The sequence below is a fragment of the Alternaria incomplexa genome (genome assembly GCF_024043165.1).
Source record: "Alternaria incomplexa strain BMP 0042 chromosome Unknown scaffold_22, whole genome shotgun sequence".
Classification (NCBI taxonomy): Eukaryota; Fungi; Ascomycota; class Dothideomycetes; order Pleosporales; family Pleosporaceae; genus Alternaria; species Alternaria incomplexa.
In genome coordinates, this window is record NW_026249871.1 from 228985 (window position 1) to 248064 (window position 19080).

General features: G+C 52.6%; 4 protein-coding genes across 4 annotated transcripts; 2 read left to right on the top strand and 2 right to left on the bottom strand.

Moving 5' to 3' along the window:
• Positions 1-1117: 1117 nt before the first annotated feature.
• J4E90_010473 (uncharacterized protein) lies at positions 1118-3124 on the top strand (the record flags this gene model as incomplete). The annotated part of the gene is made up of 1 exon (XM_051439985.1): positions 1118-3124. The coding sequence occupies one exon, from the start codon at positions 1118-1120 to the stop codon at positions 3122-3124; it is 2007 nt and encodes a 668-aa protein (XP_051286207.1).
• A 6956-nt stretch (positions 3125-10080) lies between these two features.
• J4E90_010474 (uncharacterized protein) lies at positions 10081-13414 on the top strand (the record flags this gene model as incomplete). The annotated part of the gene is made up of 5 exons (XM_051439986.1): positions 10081-10229; positions 10298-10506; positions 10563-10880; positions 12000-12537; positions 12607-13414. 5 exons carry the CDS (start codon positions 10081-10083, stop codon positions 13412-13414), a joined length of 2022 nt encoding a protein of 673 aa, XP_051286208.1.
• A 2131-nt stretch (positions 13415-15545) lies between these two features.
• Positions 15546-17385, bottom strand: J4E90_010475 (uncharacterized protein; the record flags this gene model as incomplete). The annotated part of the gene is made up of 3 exons (XM_051439987.1): positions 15546-15603; positions 15657-17007; positions 17058-17385. 3 exons carry the CDS (start codon positions 17383-17385, stop codon positions 15546-15548), a joined length of 1737 nt encoding a protein of 578 aa, XP_051286209.1.
• A 705-nt stretch (positions 17386-18090) lies between these two features.
• Positions 18091-18814, bottom strand: J4E90_010476 (uncharacterized protein; the record flags this gene model as incomplete). Its single annotated transcript, XM_051439988.1, has 3 exons — positions 18091-18508; positions 18563-18759; positions 18812-18814. The coding sequence occupies 3 exons, from the start codon at positions 18812-18814 to the stop codon at positions 18091-18093; spliced, it is 618 nt and encodes a 205-aa protein (XP_051286210.1).
• Positions 18815-19080: the final 266 nt, after the last annotated feature.

The window sequence follows — 19080 nt, forward strand, 5'->3', positions numbered from 1 at the left end:
GGGGAATAACCAAAGCAGAGGCCGGTGGAAAGGGATGGTGATGGCGGAGATGAGGCGTGTTTGCTGTTGTTAGGGGGACCAGGATGGCTTCGCTGCCGCTGGCTGGCAGGCAAGAGCGCTCTCTGGCGTCGCAGTGGGGCCGCGCAACACTGGTGTCGTCTCGTGTGTCGCTCTACGGGTAGTGGTGCTAAGGCTGGGCTATGGTATGCTGGATGAGGCTGTCGGCGATGAATGGGATGTAGAGAGGCGGTTCGGGTGAGAGGTCATGGGCAGTGGAGCAGCTAGTCCCACTGTTAAGGATTGGCACCGACCGCCCAGAAGGGTAGCCTCGAACCGCTAATTTCATGCGCTACGGGCAAAAGAGAGCACCGAAATGACTGCTCACCTTGCACCTCTGCTAGACACTCAACAGCAAGTGTAGCTTACTGAAGTGATTGGGAAGCACACTCCTCGAGGACCGTCAGCACGTGTAGCGACATGTCACGGGCGCCTGTCCCCGCCGTCCACGAGTCCCTCTACCGCCCAAATTCCTTCACCCCGTCTCCGCCACAGGTGGCGCCCTTGCCTCTGCCTCTGCCAATGCCGTGAACCCTTGAAACTTGTCCCCCCACTGCATTGCCAGCGAACTGTGACTACTGAAGCTGCGTCTGTTGGCGCCTGCATCTTTCGGCCGTACTCGAGGGCTGCGTGGGGCGCCGGCCAGCTGCACGATGCCACCAAGGCTGCTGACAAAGGCGGCCCTCTCCTTGGGCCTCCCATGCCGTGTTACTACTACGGACTCGACGCATCTGACTCAACGTGCGAGCAATTCACGCATTACGGCCCAAATACACTGTGAGGGGAGTGAAGTGGTAGCGGACAGTTCTGCGGGGTGCACAGGGTCTTTGCAGTCCCATATTTACAGAGTGTCCCGTCATGGTGAAGGCCATTGGGCACATGAAACTCGCGCGCAGCTCAGCTCAGAGGTTGCGCTCTCACAACGTGGGCTGCAAAGGAGAACCCCCAACCACCAATCCGCGCCCTGCCATACTAATGGCTGCAGCATTCTATTCTTCACTCTCGTTAACCTGAATAATTAACCCAATCCATTGCTCCACAGTTTCGGATTTCGGACGCGATGGCCGCCTCTCCTCATGAGACTAAAGTCCAAGACTTCGCATCCGCTCCACCCGCGCCCGACCAGCCAGAGCGCTCTGCTTCAGATTCGGCCGCCCCTCCACATCTGACTATCGATACCCAGTTCGACGAACAGAGACGTCGCGGCCGCTCGGCAACTGCCACCACGGCTACTGCAGCATCGACAAACCGAGACGACGTCCTCTCCCCTGACCGCTTCTCAGTCGACTCGACCCTGCGCCGACGCATAACGCGATCGCATACCGTCAAGCACTACCAGTCCCCGACGCGCCCGTACCAGCACCAGGAACCCGGTGCTGAGCCCGGTGTCGACACCAAGAACGAAACCGACGGCGCCAACTACCACCACCTCTACGCGCGATGCCAGATTACCGTCGTAGACTTCTCCGACGAAAAGGTCGAGTGCCATGAGCTGGACAACGATACATTGGAGGACTTTCTCAACTATCCAAAGGAAGACTGGGTGGCATGTCGGTGGATCAACGTCAATGGCCTGTCCTGGGACGTGATTCGTTCCCTGGGAAACCACAAGAATCTGCACAGGCTGGCGATTGAGGATTTGATGAGCACCCAGAGTAGGACAAAGGTGGACTGGTACTCCGATCAAGCCTTCCTGCTCCTGACGCTGTCCAAACTCGTGCGGACGCCCATGGACGAAGACTCCGAGAGCGAATCCGACTCAGATTCCGACGACAGCGAACGACGACGGCACAAGGCTCGCTCCCGCTCCCGCTCGCGGCACCCCCAGAAGAAGAAAGAGAAGAAGAAGTCGCTGTACAAGAAAGCGAAGAACCTGCTCTTCCCCAAGAGCGAAGCCAAGAAGCAGGTACGCAAGGATGAGATGATGAGCGCATTGGACAACCTAGAGAAGCAGCTCGACGACACGCCCTTCGAAAAGGTCAAGATATCCACCCCACCCGCCACCACCGCCGTACGTACCCTCCAACGCTACCGTGGCGGTTACAATCTCGATCGAATCGTATACCTCGAGCAGCACTCTGCCCTCACCGAGAAGCACCTGACCGTCAGCGTCGAGCAAGTCAGCATCTTTCTCCTCGCCGACAACTCCGTAATCTCCTTCTTCGAGCACTCGGCCGACGACGTCGAAGACATGATACTCAAGCGTCTTCGCACCGAAGACACCATCCTGCGCCGCAGCCAAGACAGCAGCATGATCGTTCAAGCCATAATCGACGCCATAGTCGATCTCGCCATCCCCGTCGTAGCCGCCTACGAAGACGCCATGGGCGAGCTCGAACTCGACGTCCTCGAAGATCCCGAGCTGCACCACTCCCAACTGCTCTACCTGCTCACCTCCGAACTCTCCATCCTCCGCAACACCATTCAGCCCATCGTCTCCTTGATCAACTCTCTGCGTGATCACAAAGCCGACCCCATGGCCCAAGCCACCATGATGAGCCAGAGTACCGCTAACCTCGCTACCCGCAAGACCATGACGCAGATCAACATCAGCCCCCTCGCACACACGTACCTCGGTGATGTAGAGGACCACTGCATTATGATTACGGCATCGCTCGATCAAATGCGTCGCGCAGCCGACAATCTCATCGACCTAATCTTCAACATGATGGGAGCCTTCCAAAACGAATCCATGAAAATCCTCACCGCCGTAACCATCTTCTTCCTCCCCCTCACTTTCCTCGTCGGATATTTCGGACAGAATTTTGAGCGCTTCAACGGCGTGCAACACCACTCTGATGCCTTCTTTTGGGTCATTGCCGTCCCGGTTATGGTTGTTACACTACTGGTGCTCATGGCTGATCGCATACTGCGCAAGATTAGGCATTGGAGTGGGAAGCTGAAGAGGAGGGAGGCCAAACGACGGGCGGTTAGGAAGGGGAAGGTAGGTGGGAATGGGATTCTGGGTGATGGGATTGGGTTGAGTAATGGGGTTAGGGGACAGCAGGGGATGCATCATAAGAGGAGGCAGACTATGTATAGTAAGGGGAATATTGGGTCTTTCTAAGTTATTGACATGGGATTCATCGGCCATAAGTAAGCTTGTTGGTACGATGGTGTAGATTTCCTTCGGTGTGATGGGGAGGCTGTATTGATTGAGCTTTTGCGGGCTACGCCGTTGCATAGAGCTGGCATCCTGGGATTTGGCGGCTCGTCTTGATAGATTGTATAAAAGATACCCTGTGTTACGCTCACGATTGATCTATGGTGTATAGCTAGGATTTACGAGTATCGTGTGCATTGCTGCTTTCTTATGTTCGGAGTTACATGTCTTCCCTTGTAAGAACGCGTCAACCTAGGTAAACTTGAGTATTGTGGAGCCTACGTTGCCACAAATTTCAATGGTTTACTTACGTTGTAATAGTGTAGTCTGCAGACCTGTTTAGGTTTGTTCTTGTATAAGGGGAGGGTGTTATGTCTCCGTGTTTTTGTTCTATGTTTCAGTTGCAATGCTCGCGAGTTTTCTTCGCATAAATACAAGGCCCCAGGTAAATGATCGCGAACGCACTACGATGCCTTCATGGAGGAGGTCTTTTAGACTTTGTCTAGATGCCGTCGCTCACGTTGCGAAGAAAGCCGTCCAAGGACGCTTCAATGGTTTTGTCTCTTTGCTTGGTCTCAGCTAACGAGTGGTGTCTTCTCATGAGAATTACAGGACAGACATAGCTGCAATGACTATATGAGCACTTTATCACACAAATGTAGTCTAAAAAATTGCTCCTGATATTGCTTTCATCAAAGTGGCTCGCGAGCCCTGGAGGCGTTCCTTCCTTGTCAAGCCATTGCGTCATCACATGCCTTCGGAGAATCTAGCCAACGCAGCTAGCTGTCCACCACTCCATCACCAACAATACTCGAAGGACAGAACTTATGCCGCCCGCCTTAGAGCCAGACCTTGCAAGTCTTACGGGGGAATGTGTCCCCTGTAGTAGGCTACACCCTAGAGTCTACACCCTAGAGTCTACGTTGCCCTCAGGTCATCTCCTTTGCATATTTCTATCGTGATTTAGGCTGCAGGTCTGTTCAGGTTTGTCCTTGCCCAAGGTGCTGCCACCCGTAGATACGCCTTTCCAGCTGATCCTCAGCCCCCAGCCATCAGAGCCACATCTCTGTTTCATTGGTTGCATCGTCGCGAATGATGTGTGTTCTGCATAATGCGCTGCGCTGCGCAGCAACGCCAAGTCCATCAGGCTGAACCATCTCAGGCTGGGTAGGCATCCACTCTCCCCTCTATTCTACAATTCACCGGCTTGGAACGCTCTTTGGCTCTTGACCACGCCTGGTCTCCGCTTGCAACACGGATAAGCACGATACTGAAGCACCCAAATCGAAGGTTAGCTCGTTCACCAATACCTTGACTGTGTCCTATACGTCATGGATACCATCGAAGAAGGACCATCGGCTACAACGTTCAAGCACGAACCTCTTCCAGATTCAAACACATACATACGCTTGTTAAAAATCCAGAGCATCGAAACAGATGATCGAATTATCTGTAATCTAACCGCCTGGCCAATCAAAGATGCTCCTGATTACATTGCTCTATCGTACGTGCTCCGCAAGCAAATCGAAGTCGTGCTTCATACTGATCGATCACTGTATCAGATATACCTGGGGCCCACCATTTCCAAGTCATCAGATCTTTATCAACGGATTTGTCTTCGCGGCAGGCCAGAACTGTGTCTATGCCCTCAAACAGGCACACGGATTCAAGGCGTATGCCGCCAAGGCGTATGCATTCAAGGCGTATGCACCCAAGGTGAGCGGATACTTCTGGATGGATGCAATATGCATAGATCAAAACACTACACGGGAAAAGAGTCATCAAGTTGGGATGATGGCGCAAATATATGAAAGAGCAGTACACGTGTTAGCGTGTGTTGGACCCCGCACAGATAACAGCTCGTTGCTATTCCGACTTATTGATGTGAACTCTGAACTTCTGACAAAGGTTTATGTGTCATCCCTTGGAATCGACGTTACCGATCGGAGCGACTGGAAAGTGCCCGAACCCATCTCAGAGTCTACGTGGAAGGGGCTTCGACCTTTGTTCCCGATCTATTTTCAGGAAAGAGAATCGATAGCCAGGGCCTTCATTGACTTCATGAAACGCCCGTATTTCTCAAGAGTCTGGGTTCTGCAGGAGCTTCATCTGGCTTCAAGGCTATCGCTGTGCTGTGGCATGGCAGTACGTTCATTCGAGCATCTCCTGGCTGTCAGTATCTTGATAGATCACTGGATTCATACCTCCATATGCGAGCACTCCTTGTGCAACAGCACACCGGCTATTGCGCATGTCTGCTATCTGCAATCATGGATCTTGCACCAAGGGAAGGACTGCCCAACGTTACAAGAGAGCTTCCAGGACATAGAACCTCAACGCGGCTGTCTTACTCTTGCTTGTGGATATGCGGGACGTCGCCGATTGGGAAGTGTGTTGGAAGCCATGCTGAAATTCCAATGTACTGACGTCAGGGACAAGTTGTTCGGTGTTCTGGCTTTGATCGAATGGGGAAGTAGCAGACCACTCGTCCCAGACTATAGGAAAGACAACTGTCAGATCGCTATCGAGGTACTACGATTATATCTTGACCATCCCGAAAGCGCACCAGTTTGGAATGTGGCTACTGAATGGCCACGTCAACTCCGGGAAGTCTTCAATGTTAAGACTCTGGGCGAAACAATGCGTGCGTCGATAACTACGAGGTTCAGTAGCACTACCATACCACTTCATATAACATCAGCGTACAACAACATCGGCACGGGGTCTCGCCGACGGCCATTACAGCCCGGGAAAGATACCACGAATAGACCAAGGATGAGGTGCCCGAACCTTCCACGCCCTCCGGGAGACGTGTGGTATGGAATACAGCTACAAGAGAAAGTAAGAATTGGAGACAAAGGCCGTGCTCATCTCGGATATTGGCGACGAAAATTTTACTCCGACGAGAATCCTCAAAAACACTTGACTGATCAGACGTGGCCACTGAAGAAGATCACGGACTGGAAAAGGGAAATTTGCGCGTATGCTCCAGTAGATACGAGACCCGGGGACTGGATTTTGACTAATAGAGAGGCTTCTGTGAGCGAATGGTCACCCCTCATGGTACTGGTCAGAAATGTGGATGTTATCCGGGGAATATACGAGATCATTGGCCAGGTTTCCGCGGAACGCATCGGCGAACATGGTACGTCTACTTCTCACTACTGGGTCCCTTCGTTGCCATATTGGATAACAGAGGATTTATGCCATTTTCAGCCGTGTTGGAACGCAGAAGATCTATTTCTCTTCGACTGGATGTACATCAGTCGTTCATTGAGTCTCCAAACCACGGAAACAACACGCGACTGGCTTCAAATTCCAGTCTGCTCTAACGAATTGTCATCACACTTTCGCGGCCCAAAAGAGTTGAAACTAGAACGCATCAACCGCCGCGACTGCGAAGCGTTTGTACATTTAGCTTGATGTAGTCTGCAAAGCTGTCCAGAGATAGATGAACCCGAGAAGGGCACAAAGATCAATCTCCGAGACATACCATAGTACTCCAAAGACCGAGTGGAGTCTGGCGACGGCTACGGACCTTTTGTAGGAAGGGATACCACCAGCAGCCTACTTGCTTTGGTAGGCACTTGCAGCGTGTTCCCGCGATGTATGCTCGCGGCTGGCTGGCGCGACGAAGACTTCGACAACGACGACGACCATAAATGCGGATGACATGCCAAGGATGTGGAATGAGCGAGCCTTTCTGGGCAGGTACGGGCGTGCTTTTGTATAGAACTGGCATATTGGCATTTTGCGAGTCATCCTGATAGACTGTATAGAAGATACCCCGTGTTACGTACGCTCGCGGTTGAGTTCTAGTGTGCCCAAGGGTCGTTGCTACCACCTAGGTACCAGGGGCGGCGGCTACCTTTCGGGCGATGGCGTCATGGCGTCATTGCATGCCTTCCCTAGCCGTCCAGTCGTGCACTCACCTGTCTAGAACCACAACAACACTCTACGAACAGAAACAATGCGACAGGCCGTCGACACGTCCGCTGGTGGCCTAATCTGCTCACCGGTACTGATTATACACTGCGTGTCCAAAATGCCTGGTTCTCGCTCGCGAAACGGAACAAAAGGTACCGTCCCAATCTCATTGAGCTTTCAATCATTCGTCGGTGTTAATCTTTTTGGTACCCGACCTTTAGGATACAAGCTTTTCTGCACAGCACAGTCGAGTCCGCTTGTTCTTTTCTAACGATCACTATACACATTACTATGGACGCCACGAACATTGGATGGACGAGCGTACGACCGGAGAGCGACGAAGAGCGATTCGGTATGCGGTCACAAGAACGGCAAGCAGCCTTCGACAAGATTGAAGCCGAGCGTAGCTCTATCGAAATCGATCGCATGCTTTGGGCGTTCTGCCAATTCGCCGACCTAGACTTCGTGGAGAAGTTGGCAGCGTCTGATGATGCTTGGAAGCGAGGGACCGTTCTTTCGCACGCGGCGATGGATGCCGTAAGGCTCTGGCAACAAAAGCCAGAGGTAAAGAACGACGTCGCATTCTCCAACGCCGTCGTACCCGTCTCCCGCCCCCATACCGCCTCCGGGAAAGCATCGCGGACAAGATCAGGACGAAGTGAGGGCGGCCAAGAGGCCAGCCTTGGAAGATCAGCGGTTGTCGCAGCTCGCTGCAAAGATCGAGACGGCAACCTTTGTGCCGTATCAAGGACAAAGGGTGCAGAAGCGGTTAGTAAAATCCCTGAACGAATTGTATGTGAGACAACAACTGACTTCGTACACTCATCTTTAGGCCCACATTTATCCATGGAGCGCGTTTTAAGAAAAGAGCCCGGACCGAGTGACGAGCAGGCCAGGAGCCTACATCGACGTTAGGTCACCTACTTTGCAGGTGTCTACGTTGATGTAGGCTGTAGGCCTGCTCGCTTTGCAGTGGCATCTTCAGCGTATCCTCGCGATGTCTGGCGCGGCTGGTTGGCGCGACGAAGCTTTCGATGACGACGGCGACGGCGACGATGATGCGGATGGCGTGCCCGCTCGGGATGTTGACGGCTGGATCCGACAACTCCCTGAATCACCCTCCGGCTATCAAAGCTCTCCAGCCAGCGGGCTCCAGGATACATCCGAAGATCGTGCGTTCTGATGAACGCTATCTATAAAATCCTCAAGCTTCTAACAGTTCTACCTAGTGTCACCTCCTCACAAGCGCGTCAAGCGCCGTCAGGACTCTTTTCTTCCCTCTCCAATGTCACCAATCTCGTCTAACCCAGTTCTACGCCGACCAGACACATCGGCCAGAAGGAAAACTGTAAACCCGGAGGATACCCATAACACCCAGAACGAGAAACCTAGTGAGACTAGGTAGACAGAATTCTAGTAACCAAAGAATTCAACCTCAACAGTGCTTGTACAAAACGTATGTGAGACATACACTAACTTCGTACTCTCCACCAAACAGGCTCAAAGACTACATCGACATAAGAACATGCATGGCAGGTGGCCTGACGTCGACGTAGGCTCTAGGGCGTTTTGAGCTGTCTTCTCTATCTTCTGTCTATCGTCAAGCTTGCCCATATTGTCTTGTAAACTCTATAGTCCCCGTCGTCTCGATTCAGCATAAGCTTTCGAGATGCTCCTTGATATCTCAATTGATTCCCTTCGTACCGAGCTCGAGCTCAGCCTCTTCTCGCGCCGTATTGACCCGTGACCCACTCCCGACCAGCAAAGACGGACGCCGACTTGGAGATGGAACATCTTCAGTTGATGTGTCATCTGTAACCGGATGTTCAGCACCACTGATAATGCCTTACAAGCAATTTGTTACTTACCGGTTGCTCGACGTGCCATCGTCCATCGCATGTATGCTTTCCAGATTGTCATTGCGGATACTGGTATTGTGATGATCAGGGCTGCAATCGCGACGAGAACTTCGGCTGAAATCGACATTTGCGTTTCGTGGTAGATGTATTGATCAAGGAGACGATGTAGGTATGCTATTAAGAAGACTATAGATCCGGAAGAAAGATGAGTGTGATGAAGCAGTCGAATCTAGTGATGCTGATCTACGAGTATCCACCAAAGCGTGTATATTTTGTAGGAGAGCGAAGATGGCGGCTCAAAGACTCTGTCACTCTGGACGAGCTCTTTATAAGTGTTTCTGCCATGGTAGGTTTCCAAGAAGAGAAGTTGGCAAAATTGAAGGTTATGATTTACTCCTCACAGACTAGGAGGTGGATTGCTTGCAGCTGCAACAGTCTGGCGCGAGCCAATTAGGGCTCGTCGCTCGCCAGGCTGAAGTGGTTGACCGAAAGCTTACGAGCAAGCCGACAGGACTGGTCACTTTGGAAGTTGTACATGTCGAAGGGGGCGCTTGACCACTTCAGCCTTGATCAAGGAATCGGATGAACAGGGATTTCTAATGCCATTACATAGCGGCGAAGAACAGAATGCGCCTCGACGTGGGCTGGGGCGCGATGACTTGGATGTACCAGATAGTGGCGCGCTTGGAATGTCCTGCAGCACCACTCTGGCGTCGGCCAATAACATCGTTTCGTTCAGTGGACTCGATCTTCTCCGCCCGGTGACCCGATGCTCCGCTTGCCTGAGATAATGAGGGTCAGGAAGCGATGTTTTGGGATGGGCGTGGAGGCTGTGAGATAGTGGGGCAACGACGCTAGTCTCACCACTAGCGCAATCCATTGGTCTGCAACGACATCAACCACCAAAGTGTGAGCGTTCTCTTGGTCCTGATATACAGTCTGACAAGCACCAATCAACACACGGTCTCGTCATGCCGCTTTCACAGCCTCTCTTCATCATGCCACGTCGTGCGCAGCCTTCTTTGGCAGGCTCGAAGTCATCCACCTTCCGCCAGAGAAGCTGCTCATCTTGTGCTGATTCAACCTACTTCACTTTGTTACATACCTTGCGCATCTCTCTGATCTCCGGAGAATATGAAATCAGCTTTGGTCAGTAGCCTGGGGCCCAAAGCCTCCGATTGGGCGAAGATGAAGCCGCACATTGCGGAGCTGTACAAGGTGCAACAGCTACCATTGAAGGCAGTCATGAAGGAAATAGAAGACAAGTATGCTTTCATCGCCAAGTAAGTCAATTTCTAGCGTTGTTGAGACTAAAACTCAATATCTACAGAGAAGCAGACTATCGAACCAGGATCAGAAGATGGGGTGCCGCAGATGCGTCATGGAAGAAGAATGGAAGTAGCGACGTTGGTGAAGCAATCGCGACTACGCTCCTTCGCTACGCACAATCCGGCCACGAGATCGAACTTTACAGATGGGGGGAGCTGCTTCCTGAGAGGGAAGTTTTCCGGATCAAGAATCAGAGTCACGTGCCTTTCCACAAGCTGTTCAATGCAAGCCGTATGGACAGCTCAGCCCTACCATTTGCTGTAACCCAAATCTGACATGACAAACAGCTCCAGAGCTACCGAAGGGATTCGTCATTCGCCCTCAGCTCAACAACCGTGTCGAAGATCTCACAAACGATCTGCCGTTTCTGACTCTAGAACGTAGTATCTACGAGCGTTTCATCTCAATTTGCCCTACGCCTATGCTGGGCAGCACCGGCATGCTTGAGTTACGAGACTATGTCCGCGTCCAACGAGGACTTCCCTTGCTTCAGGTGTCGAACGAAGCGTTGTACGAAAGACTTATGTCAAGGAAATCCGCATTACGCTCTATCCTCCCATATACGAAGGGCCCAATGAGTGACACCGGCTCAAACTCGATGCCAAGTATGCGCGTGGGAGTTCACGTATCGAATCTGCATCGTCACCTTCTGTGTGCACTTGGCAACAACCTGGCAGGCCTTGGGAATATCTCCAGTCAACAGCTCTACCACCTTTTGAGAATGGTAAGCGACGAGCATGTTATCGTGAAGCTCCTGTCGGAAGGAGGGCACCTGAGATTGCCGGTAACTCAGCAATTGTTAAGAGCTTGCATCGAAGTTGGCAATGCGTCTATGATGGATACCATTTTATCAATGAGAGCATTGCCTGTTCACATCAACGAGCTGACTTGCGAAGTGGGTGGGGAGCCTTACACCGCCTTAGAGCGCGCTTCGATGCTGAGGAACAAAGCTCTGATCGACGTCATGCTCCGTCACGGGGCAGATGTTCACAAGACATGTGATCGGGTCAAAGGCTGGGAAAAAGGCTCCGGAGCTCTGGAGTGCGCCCTCCTTGGAAGCACTGAAGATAGCAGCCTCGATCCTCAAATATTCGACACGCTTTTGGAGAAAACTAAAGTAGTTAAATACGATACCTTCGACATCCTGATGTTTAAGGAGAAACACAGACTTCTAATCGATGTACTTCAGAGAGTCACTCATGCCAACCACCATGATTGGCAAGTCGCTCATGGGGCCAAATGGATGTGGGAAAATTGTCTCGGAGAGATGAAACAAGAAGACATGGCTATGGAAATCCTAGAGATCATGGAAAGGCTGGATGTAGCAAGGAATACTCGAATGCTCAACATTGTAGCAAGCAAGGGTTATCAAACTGTGGTCCTGAGACTGCTACATGGAAACATTGGCCTTAACGAGGAAAGTCTTTGTTCGGCAATCAGGAGTGAGAGTGAGGAGCTGGTACGTCTGTTTCTCAAGAAAGGAGCGACGGTCACCGACCATGCTGCAGTGGATGACAGTGAAGGGGTGCAAGACCCATACTCACAAGCGATCCGTACGGGGAACGAAGGCATAATTCAGATTGTCGTCAAACACCATGCCTTAAGGAGTCTCCATCAATGGGCTTTTTGGCTTCGTGCATGGAAGGCAGCAGTGGAGGTCTGCAATAAGTCAATACTAGCAATGCTGCTTTCAAAGCGAGAGCACATACCAGCGGATCATTTAGGATATGGTTTGAGCAAGATTGCGAAGCTTGGAGACTACGAGATGGCCGTTCAATTGCTGAATCGCGGCGCAGAGCTGAACATATTATCCCATGAATCAGGGTACGAGACTCAACCTCCGCTCATCGAAGCGCTCGAAGCGGAACAGTATGACATCGCCAATCTCTTCCTGGACTCTGGTGCAAGACCAGATGTATCCTCCAGATGTGGAAAACTGCCAATTCAGTTCGCAATAAGAAAAGGCAATCATACCATGGTCAACAAGCTACTGGTAGCGGGAGGCTTAGGAAGTTCTGCAGCAGGAGGTGCTGCTTTCCTGGAAGCAGTAGAAAGAAAAGACCCCGAGATGATGGAAAAACTGTGGAATGCTGGAGCGTTCAGCAACGAAGCACTTAGAACTGCCGCTGAGTACGATAGCGTGGATGCACGCGATTGGCTGCTCTCCCATGGCGCCGATCCGTGCGACTCGCGAGCACTACAACATGCCTACCACAACAGGAGCTCATTATTTGGAGCCATTTTAAATGCTCTCAGAATAAGGTATCCTCTTGGAGTAGGGGGAGGATTTGCATCGGCTGTACTGTGTGACGCGCTCAAGCGCTACGACAGACCTGCAGTGGAGCTGCTACTAAAGCACGGTGCTGATCCCAACGGCTTTACTCACAGTTTTCTATCAGGGGATGATCAGGCGGTCACACCTTTCTTCATCGCCGTCACGCGAGATGCAGGCAACGACACGTCATGGGCAGAACTCTTCCTGGACTATGGGCACAAGTCGAGGGCCTTGAGATGTACTCCTCAGACCGTAGTTGCCAAATTCGATGATCCGATGAGCGGCCAATGTCACCCAATGATTACCGCTCTGCTTGCTGCAGTTGGTACGAAGAACATGAACATGGTTCGATTGTTATCGCGGCGGGAAGATGCCGATGTGGACTTTCCCGCGTCCGGAAGGATCAGACGTACACCACTGCAGCGAGCAGCAGAAATCGGAAGTTTCGATCTGGTCGAGTTCTTTTATGGATCTGGAGCAGATGTAAACTCGCCACCTGCCAGGATAGGCGGCGCAACCGCGCTTCAACTCGCTGCCCAGGGCGGCTTCACGGCCATAGTGGTTTACCTGCTGAGCAAAGGAGCAGATGTGAACGCTCCTGGGGCTATCGTCAGTGGAATGACCGCACTCGAATGTGCCGCTGCGCATGGACGAGTGGATGTTCTATATTGCCTTCTCCGGGCCAATGCCGGAGAGGGTGGCCGCGACCATGCGCAGTTCCAGAGGGCCTTCACGTACGCAAAGAAAGCGGCCCATCTTTCAATCGTCGACATGTTGCGAGAGCATTTGCAGTCAGTCGGACAGTACGAACTTTTCTTGGAGTATAAGGACCAGGTTGCTACAACGGAAGAGGTCGTTACATAGCGTCGCGCTCTTGAAAGCATGGATGACGTTTCGGTTCAGCAGCTCATATCAAGAGGCCACTATAAGATCTCGATAATTGTCACCGGGCGCGGGGAGACACTGTGGTCATCATACAACAGGGCGATACCGCTTAAACCCCAGAAGCGGCGAGCTCTGCCAACGAGAAAACAATCCAACGATTTCTTCTCAACCCTTACAAACCCCAAAATCCTCCTGACACCCCTTATCCATCTTACAGTAATCCTCCGTAATCCCGCAATTCCCATGCCTACTACAACACTGGCCCGTCCGGCATATATACCCCTTCCCCTTCCCTTTTTTCTCATTCCCACACGTCAGATCGGGCGTAATTCTCTCCCATGGGATACTATCGTCCGCGGTATCGCACTTTGCAAAAGGCGTTTGGCAGCTAAGTCTGGATCTGGTGAGAGGATACGGAAGGCGAGCGGTGCGATACCATTGCGAAGGTGAGGGTTCGCCGAGACATTCTGCTACTGTTACGGCTGTGGTGGGGTAGTTAGCCTATGTTGGTAGGAACAGCGGGTGATGATGCGGACGGGCTCACTCTTTATACCCCTCTCCCTCACAACCCCAATCATATAGTCAATCAACTCCCCCTGCGTCCATTCCTCCTGATCATGCGCCTCAACAATACTATACCCCCTCTCCAAGCCCAAATCAAACAGTTTCTTCGCCTCACCAATCGTATCCGCGGATTGGTATTTCCAGTCTTTGGTATTGAGGTCGCCGATGATGACATGGTACTCGAGTTCTTTGAGCACGGCAAGTGCTTGGCTGTTTGCGGCGAGGAAGGGTGGGCGCATGTAGTATGGGAAGAAGCCGAGCATGTTTGTCATGGCGTCTTCGAGGAGGGTCATTTCGGCGCGTATGGCGGTGGGGGTGAGGGAGGAGAGGTTTGCGTGACTCCATCTAGTTATTGCGATTAGTTGATGTTTTTGTACGGGCGAAGTTTGTGTAGGGAAAGACGTACGTATGCGACCCGATCTGATGGCCCATGCTAACCATTCTATGTAGCGTCGCGTTGTAATCGTATAGATTGCCCATGTTATCTCCGTTGATGAACCAGGTTGCTTTGAAGCCTGCTGCTCCCATTCTAAGACTCCATATCAGTACACGAACAAAGGATTCCACCCCGGGGCTGTGAGAGTGTTCGTACCGGTCAAGGATATCCTCTGAATAGAATGATGGCCCATCGTCGAAAGCGGGCGCAAGGACTCCTGGTGTCGTACACGAATAGATCTTTACGCCAAATGGAATCGCGGAAGCTGAAGAGAACAATGTCGTAAGCGCAGCAAATGCGCCCGTTAAAGCACCAAGTCTCCGACCCATTTTCGAAGCTGGCATACCGTGCGCCGAGTGGTAAAGAAGTCGGACTATCCGCGTGCTTTGGACGAAGAGGAGAGTGGTCAAGAAGGATGATTAAACAAAAAAGAGCCAACTTGTTAGTAAACTGGACCCTAAACTTTCCAAATCTCAAAAGGTCATGACATGTGCATTGACAATGCCTTTACCTGATACCAGACATTAGCCCTCTCTGGTCGTGCGCGACACACCTTGAATGAAGCGCAGCAACGATGGCTGATCAAAGAAGGTTATACATGTCCACGGGTCCGACTAATCATCCCACCGCCTTCTTTAAACTCCAAGTCACGGACAGTACGCGTGGAAGTATTACTGCACAAGATCTCGGATCCACGCCCCTGGGACATCTGCCCGGCTGGGCGAGTAAGCAACAAGGTTTAATTTCCCTGGGAGCCCGCTCTAAAAGCTGACCGCTACATGGATTTACGAACTAGGATGGCATCACTGGAAAGGTCTACGGAGAATGTTCCGTCGCATGCTCACTGGATCGTTACATGTCAGCCGAAGCACTAGAGAGAAGCACGTGTTTTGGAGTTCGATGCGAAAAAATAATGGTATTCATTACGGTCTATATCAACACCTAGGCTAGTGATTAGTCATCAGCCTCGTCGGAGACTTGACATGCTCGTCTCACAACCGTACCCAGAAAGAACGCCAATCAATGCATATCGCGACAGAGATGTCCAAGAGAACAAGGTATCAGGCATCGTCTTTTAGCATGGCAAAAGCGTCGTATAAAAGAACGCACTTATTGAACCTGCTTGATCTTGCACTGCCACCCTGAGTTCGCCTCAAGAAGCGGGAGACTATTATTACGTTAGCACTGTCACTGTCTCAAGAAAAATAAAGAGGAACTTACCTAGCACCCAAACACCATCCCAGCTCATTACCCTTGATCTTCTTCGCAATCTTGACCTCACGGTCAATCGGCATACCATACCCACTCCTTAACAGCTCATACTGGAAGTTGAGATCCAAACACCACTCAGGCCTGCCCTTGAGCTCCTCAATAGCCTTGGGCACAGCGTTGAAAGAATCCCAGCCCTTCTCGCCGGTGCACACCTTGTTGGCTAGATCTTGTAGCTCGCGGAGGGTGAAAGACTCGGGCATGCCGAGGTCTTGGGTGCGGTCGTAGAAGTAGGAGAGGAGGTATACGGCTTCGGAAGCGAAGGTCTGCTCGAATGGTGGCTGGTGGACACCGCGGAAGGCACAGGGTGCGATGGCGCATTCGTCGTCTTTGTGGAGGGTCTTCTCGGCTAGACCGCGGCATTGGGTGGGCGAGGCGGTGGCGGGGCCGGTCATGTTGACTGTGACGGAGTCGCCTAGTGCGTGGCCCTTGGGCATCTGCACCTCGACTTCGCGTGTCATGCCGGGGGCGATGCAAGGGTTGACGATGGGCTTCTGGAGGTACTCCTTGTTGTCCTTGTTGTTCTCGTGGAGGCCAGCGAGGAGGGTGCTGTGGATGTTGTTGCGGGCTTCCATGAGACCATAGCCTAGATATGAGTGCTGGTAGAGATTGAAGTTCTGGTTGGCGAAGTCGAGCTCGTATCTGTGGTCGCCCTTTGCTAGCTCTGTGGGGAGTCCGCCGCGGGGAGTGTCGGGGAAGGTGGGCTCGAAGATGATCTGGGTAGAGCCACCACCGAGATCGAGGACAGCGGCGGTAGGGTTCTTATCCGGGCCGCCAATCTTGCCTAGAAGGTAGTTGACTGTGATCCATGCGTATACTCCCTCCATCTCGCCAGGCATGACTTCGACGCCATTCTTCTCTTCCGAGACGAGCGGGAACGGGTAGTCGTTGTCGAGGTGGTGGCGCACGGCGGCGAGGATGGCATTGCTCTTCTGCTCACCGAGCTTGCGGAGACCGGCCGTTGCCTTTACAGCGACGGGTGTGCACGACTGGTATTCCTTGGGCACGTTCTTCAGCGCAACGTCCATGAGCACGTCCAGACTCTTGGCAGCCGCCTCTGGGTTGTCGCCATATGCCGAAAGACCAGAGCCTCCATCTCTCTTGGGTGTCATCTCGAAGTTCTCGCTCTCGAGTTCGGGGCTGGGACCGCAGTTGTTGAACTTGTAGACGTGGATGCGGGAGCCGGTGCTGCCGGCGTCGATCATGAGGGCATACTGGATGAGCGGCTTGTCCTTGGAGAAGGACTTTGTGCATTCGGCCTTTGCGTCGCCAGCTGCTGTGTTGCCGCCTGCTGGACGGGATACTGATGACGGTGTTAGCACGTGTCTCTTCCAGCGTCTGTCCCCAACCTACCTGCCGGTTTTGAGATGCCATCGCGCGGTGCGACGAAATATAACACAAGCAGTATGAAAGCAATGACGCCACCTGTCTTCAGGTAGCGCATGCGCTGCCCTTGATTCATGACGGCGCTGCCCTTGTGGTCGTTCATGAATGCGTCCGAATACGTGGAGCGATGGCGCGAGTGTCGGTCAGCTTTGGCGTTGGGGTCGCTGGCGTCGCGATTGGGGTCGACGTTGCGTGGTAGGGAGACGGAGACGCGGCGGCGTGGGCCAGTGAAACTAAAGTAGGACCAGATGCCGGGACGTCGTTGGCTTCCGGGGACCTCAACTCCACTGGACATGGGACTAGGCGACACGAGGGGAGAAAAGGGTCCAAGTTTAGGGCGCGGTCATTGAGCTGAGCTGGAACTGGGTTAGTCGGGGAGGTGTGGCAATGTGAACACAGTTACAGGCAACGTACAACAAGAGTGACTGTTCAGAGCAGTGGGAGACGAGGTGAAATTGCGATTGGCGTTACGCAAGCCTGCTGCATTCGTGTTCGTGTGCTTGTTGAGTGAGGTCCCTGAATCTTGGCACTAACATTTCCACTTCAGCCCTGCCGCGCCACCATCCAATCGCGCCGGCTTATCGGCGCGGCTATAATTGGCATCGCAGTCAAGTCGAGACGACGTGGTATCTTTTGATTATGCTACAGATACACTATGGATATGTTGTGACCGTATAATCCTCCTTTAGAACATCTGATATCCTGTCCGTGTAGATATCTTCCCCGATATGTCATATATCTCAAACCATGGCTTCACTGCCTCCTCCCTTGTATACCGGCCTCCCATGCTGGGGATTGAGTGCGCTCACTGGCGGGGGTATCGTCTGCATAGCATGGAGAAGACGGGTAGAGTGAAGCGTTGGGAGGTCGAGAAGCTGAAATGCTTTTGCGGGAGGTCTTGAAGGGTCGCCGTGAGCGCGTTCGATGGTAGTATTCGTCAGGACTTCGCAATGGTCGTGCAGAGCAGCGTTCCGTGAGTCGCGCATGTTGCCTCAAGGCTTCAACCGAAAGACAGTCCAGCCCTCTTCATGACGCTCTCAAAGTCTTCGAGACTAACCCCTCCCACGTCTTTCTCTTGACCCTTGACCCCGCCGTTGGCCTCGATGATCATATCCTTCAAGACTTCGTCTGGCACATCTTCTCGCAGTTCCTTGGCTACCCTCCTGAGGTGCCCCAGCGTTATCGGTCCCGCAGCGCCGTGTGTGAAGAGCTTGTACGCCGCACTAACTTCTTCCGCGTTACTCTCTCCCTGGAAGTCGTCGTCGTCGTCCTCTTCGTCGGACCCTTGTTCTTTCGAGTGTATGGCGATCGCAGCGTAGGAGAGAAAGGGCACGAATTCGACGTATCCTGTATTGAGAGGGTCGATGGTGGATAAGATAGAGGACATCTCGGACTTGTCGGGTGTGAGGTTCAGCGAGCTATGCAGTCGTTAGCATGGGCGCGCTGCTCTCAGGCGCATTCGCATGACCTACATCAGAACTCTGCGCACATCGCTTTTCTTCAACACGCCCTCCTTGGAGTCTTCATGTTCGGGATGCGACACGGCAAAAAGACCGAATGCTTCGCGAATCTCCGCCTCCTGCGCCGCGGTGATGCCGTTCTCTTTCGCGAGCTTCGAGGGGCGTTTAACAGGCGGCGCCTTGGTGGGAGGACCACGTCGTTTAGGCGGCTATCACGTGTTAGTTGCTATCCATTACCACAACCTGCACTGCAGAACTCACCATGTCGCGTATTTGCGAGAGTGGAAACGCGCCCCTGTGCTGGTGGGTGTCGTTCCATTCCATTCGCTTCGATGACGCGACTGCATGGGCCACCGCCAAGGAGAACACAGGCCAGTTCCCGAACACCCAAATTCTTCGCTTCCAGCCCCCCTCCTTCGTGTCTCAGCTCATAAAGGCAACGCGACTTCCTTCGTGTCCTTTCCTCACAACTCCTTCATTCCATCCCCGTTGCGGCTCTGGACTGCTCTTGTTGCTCGCTATGTCTTGAC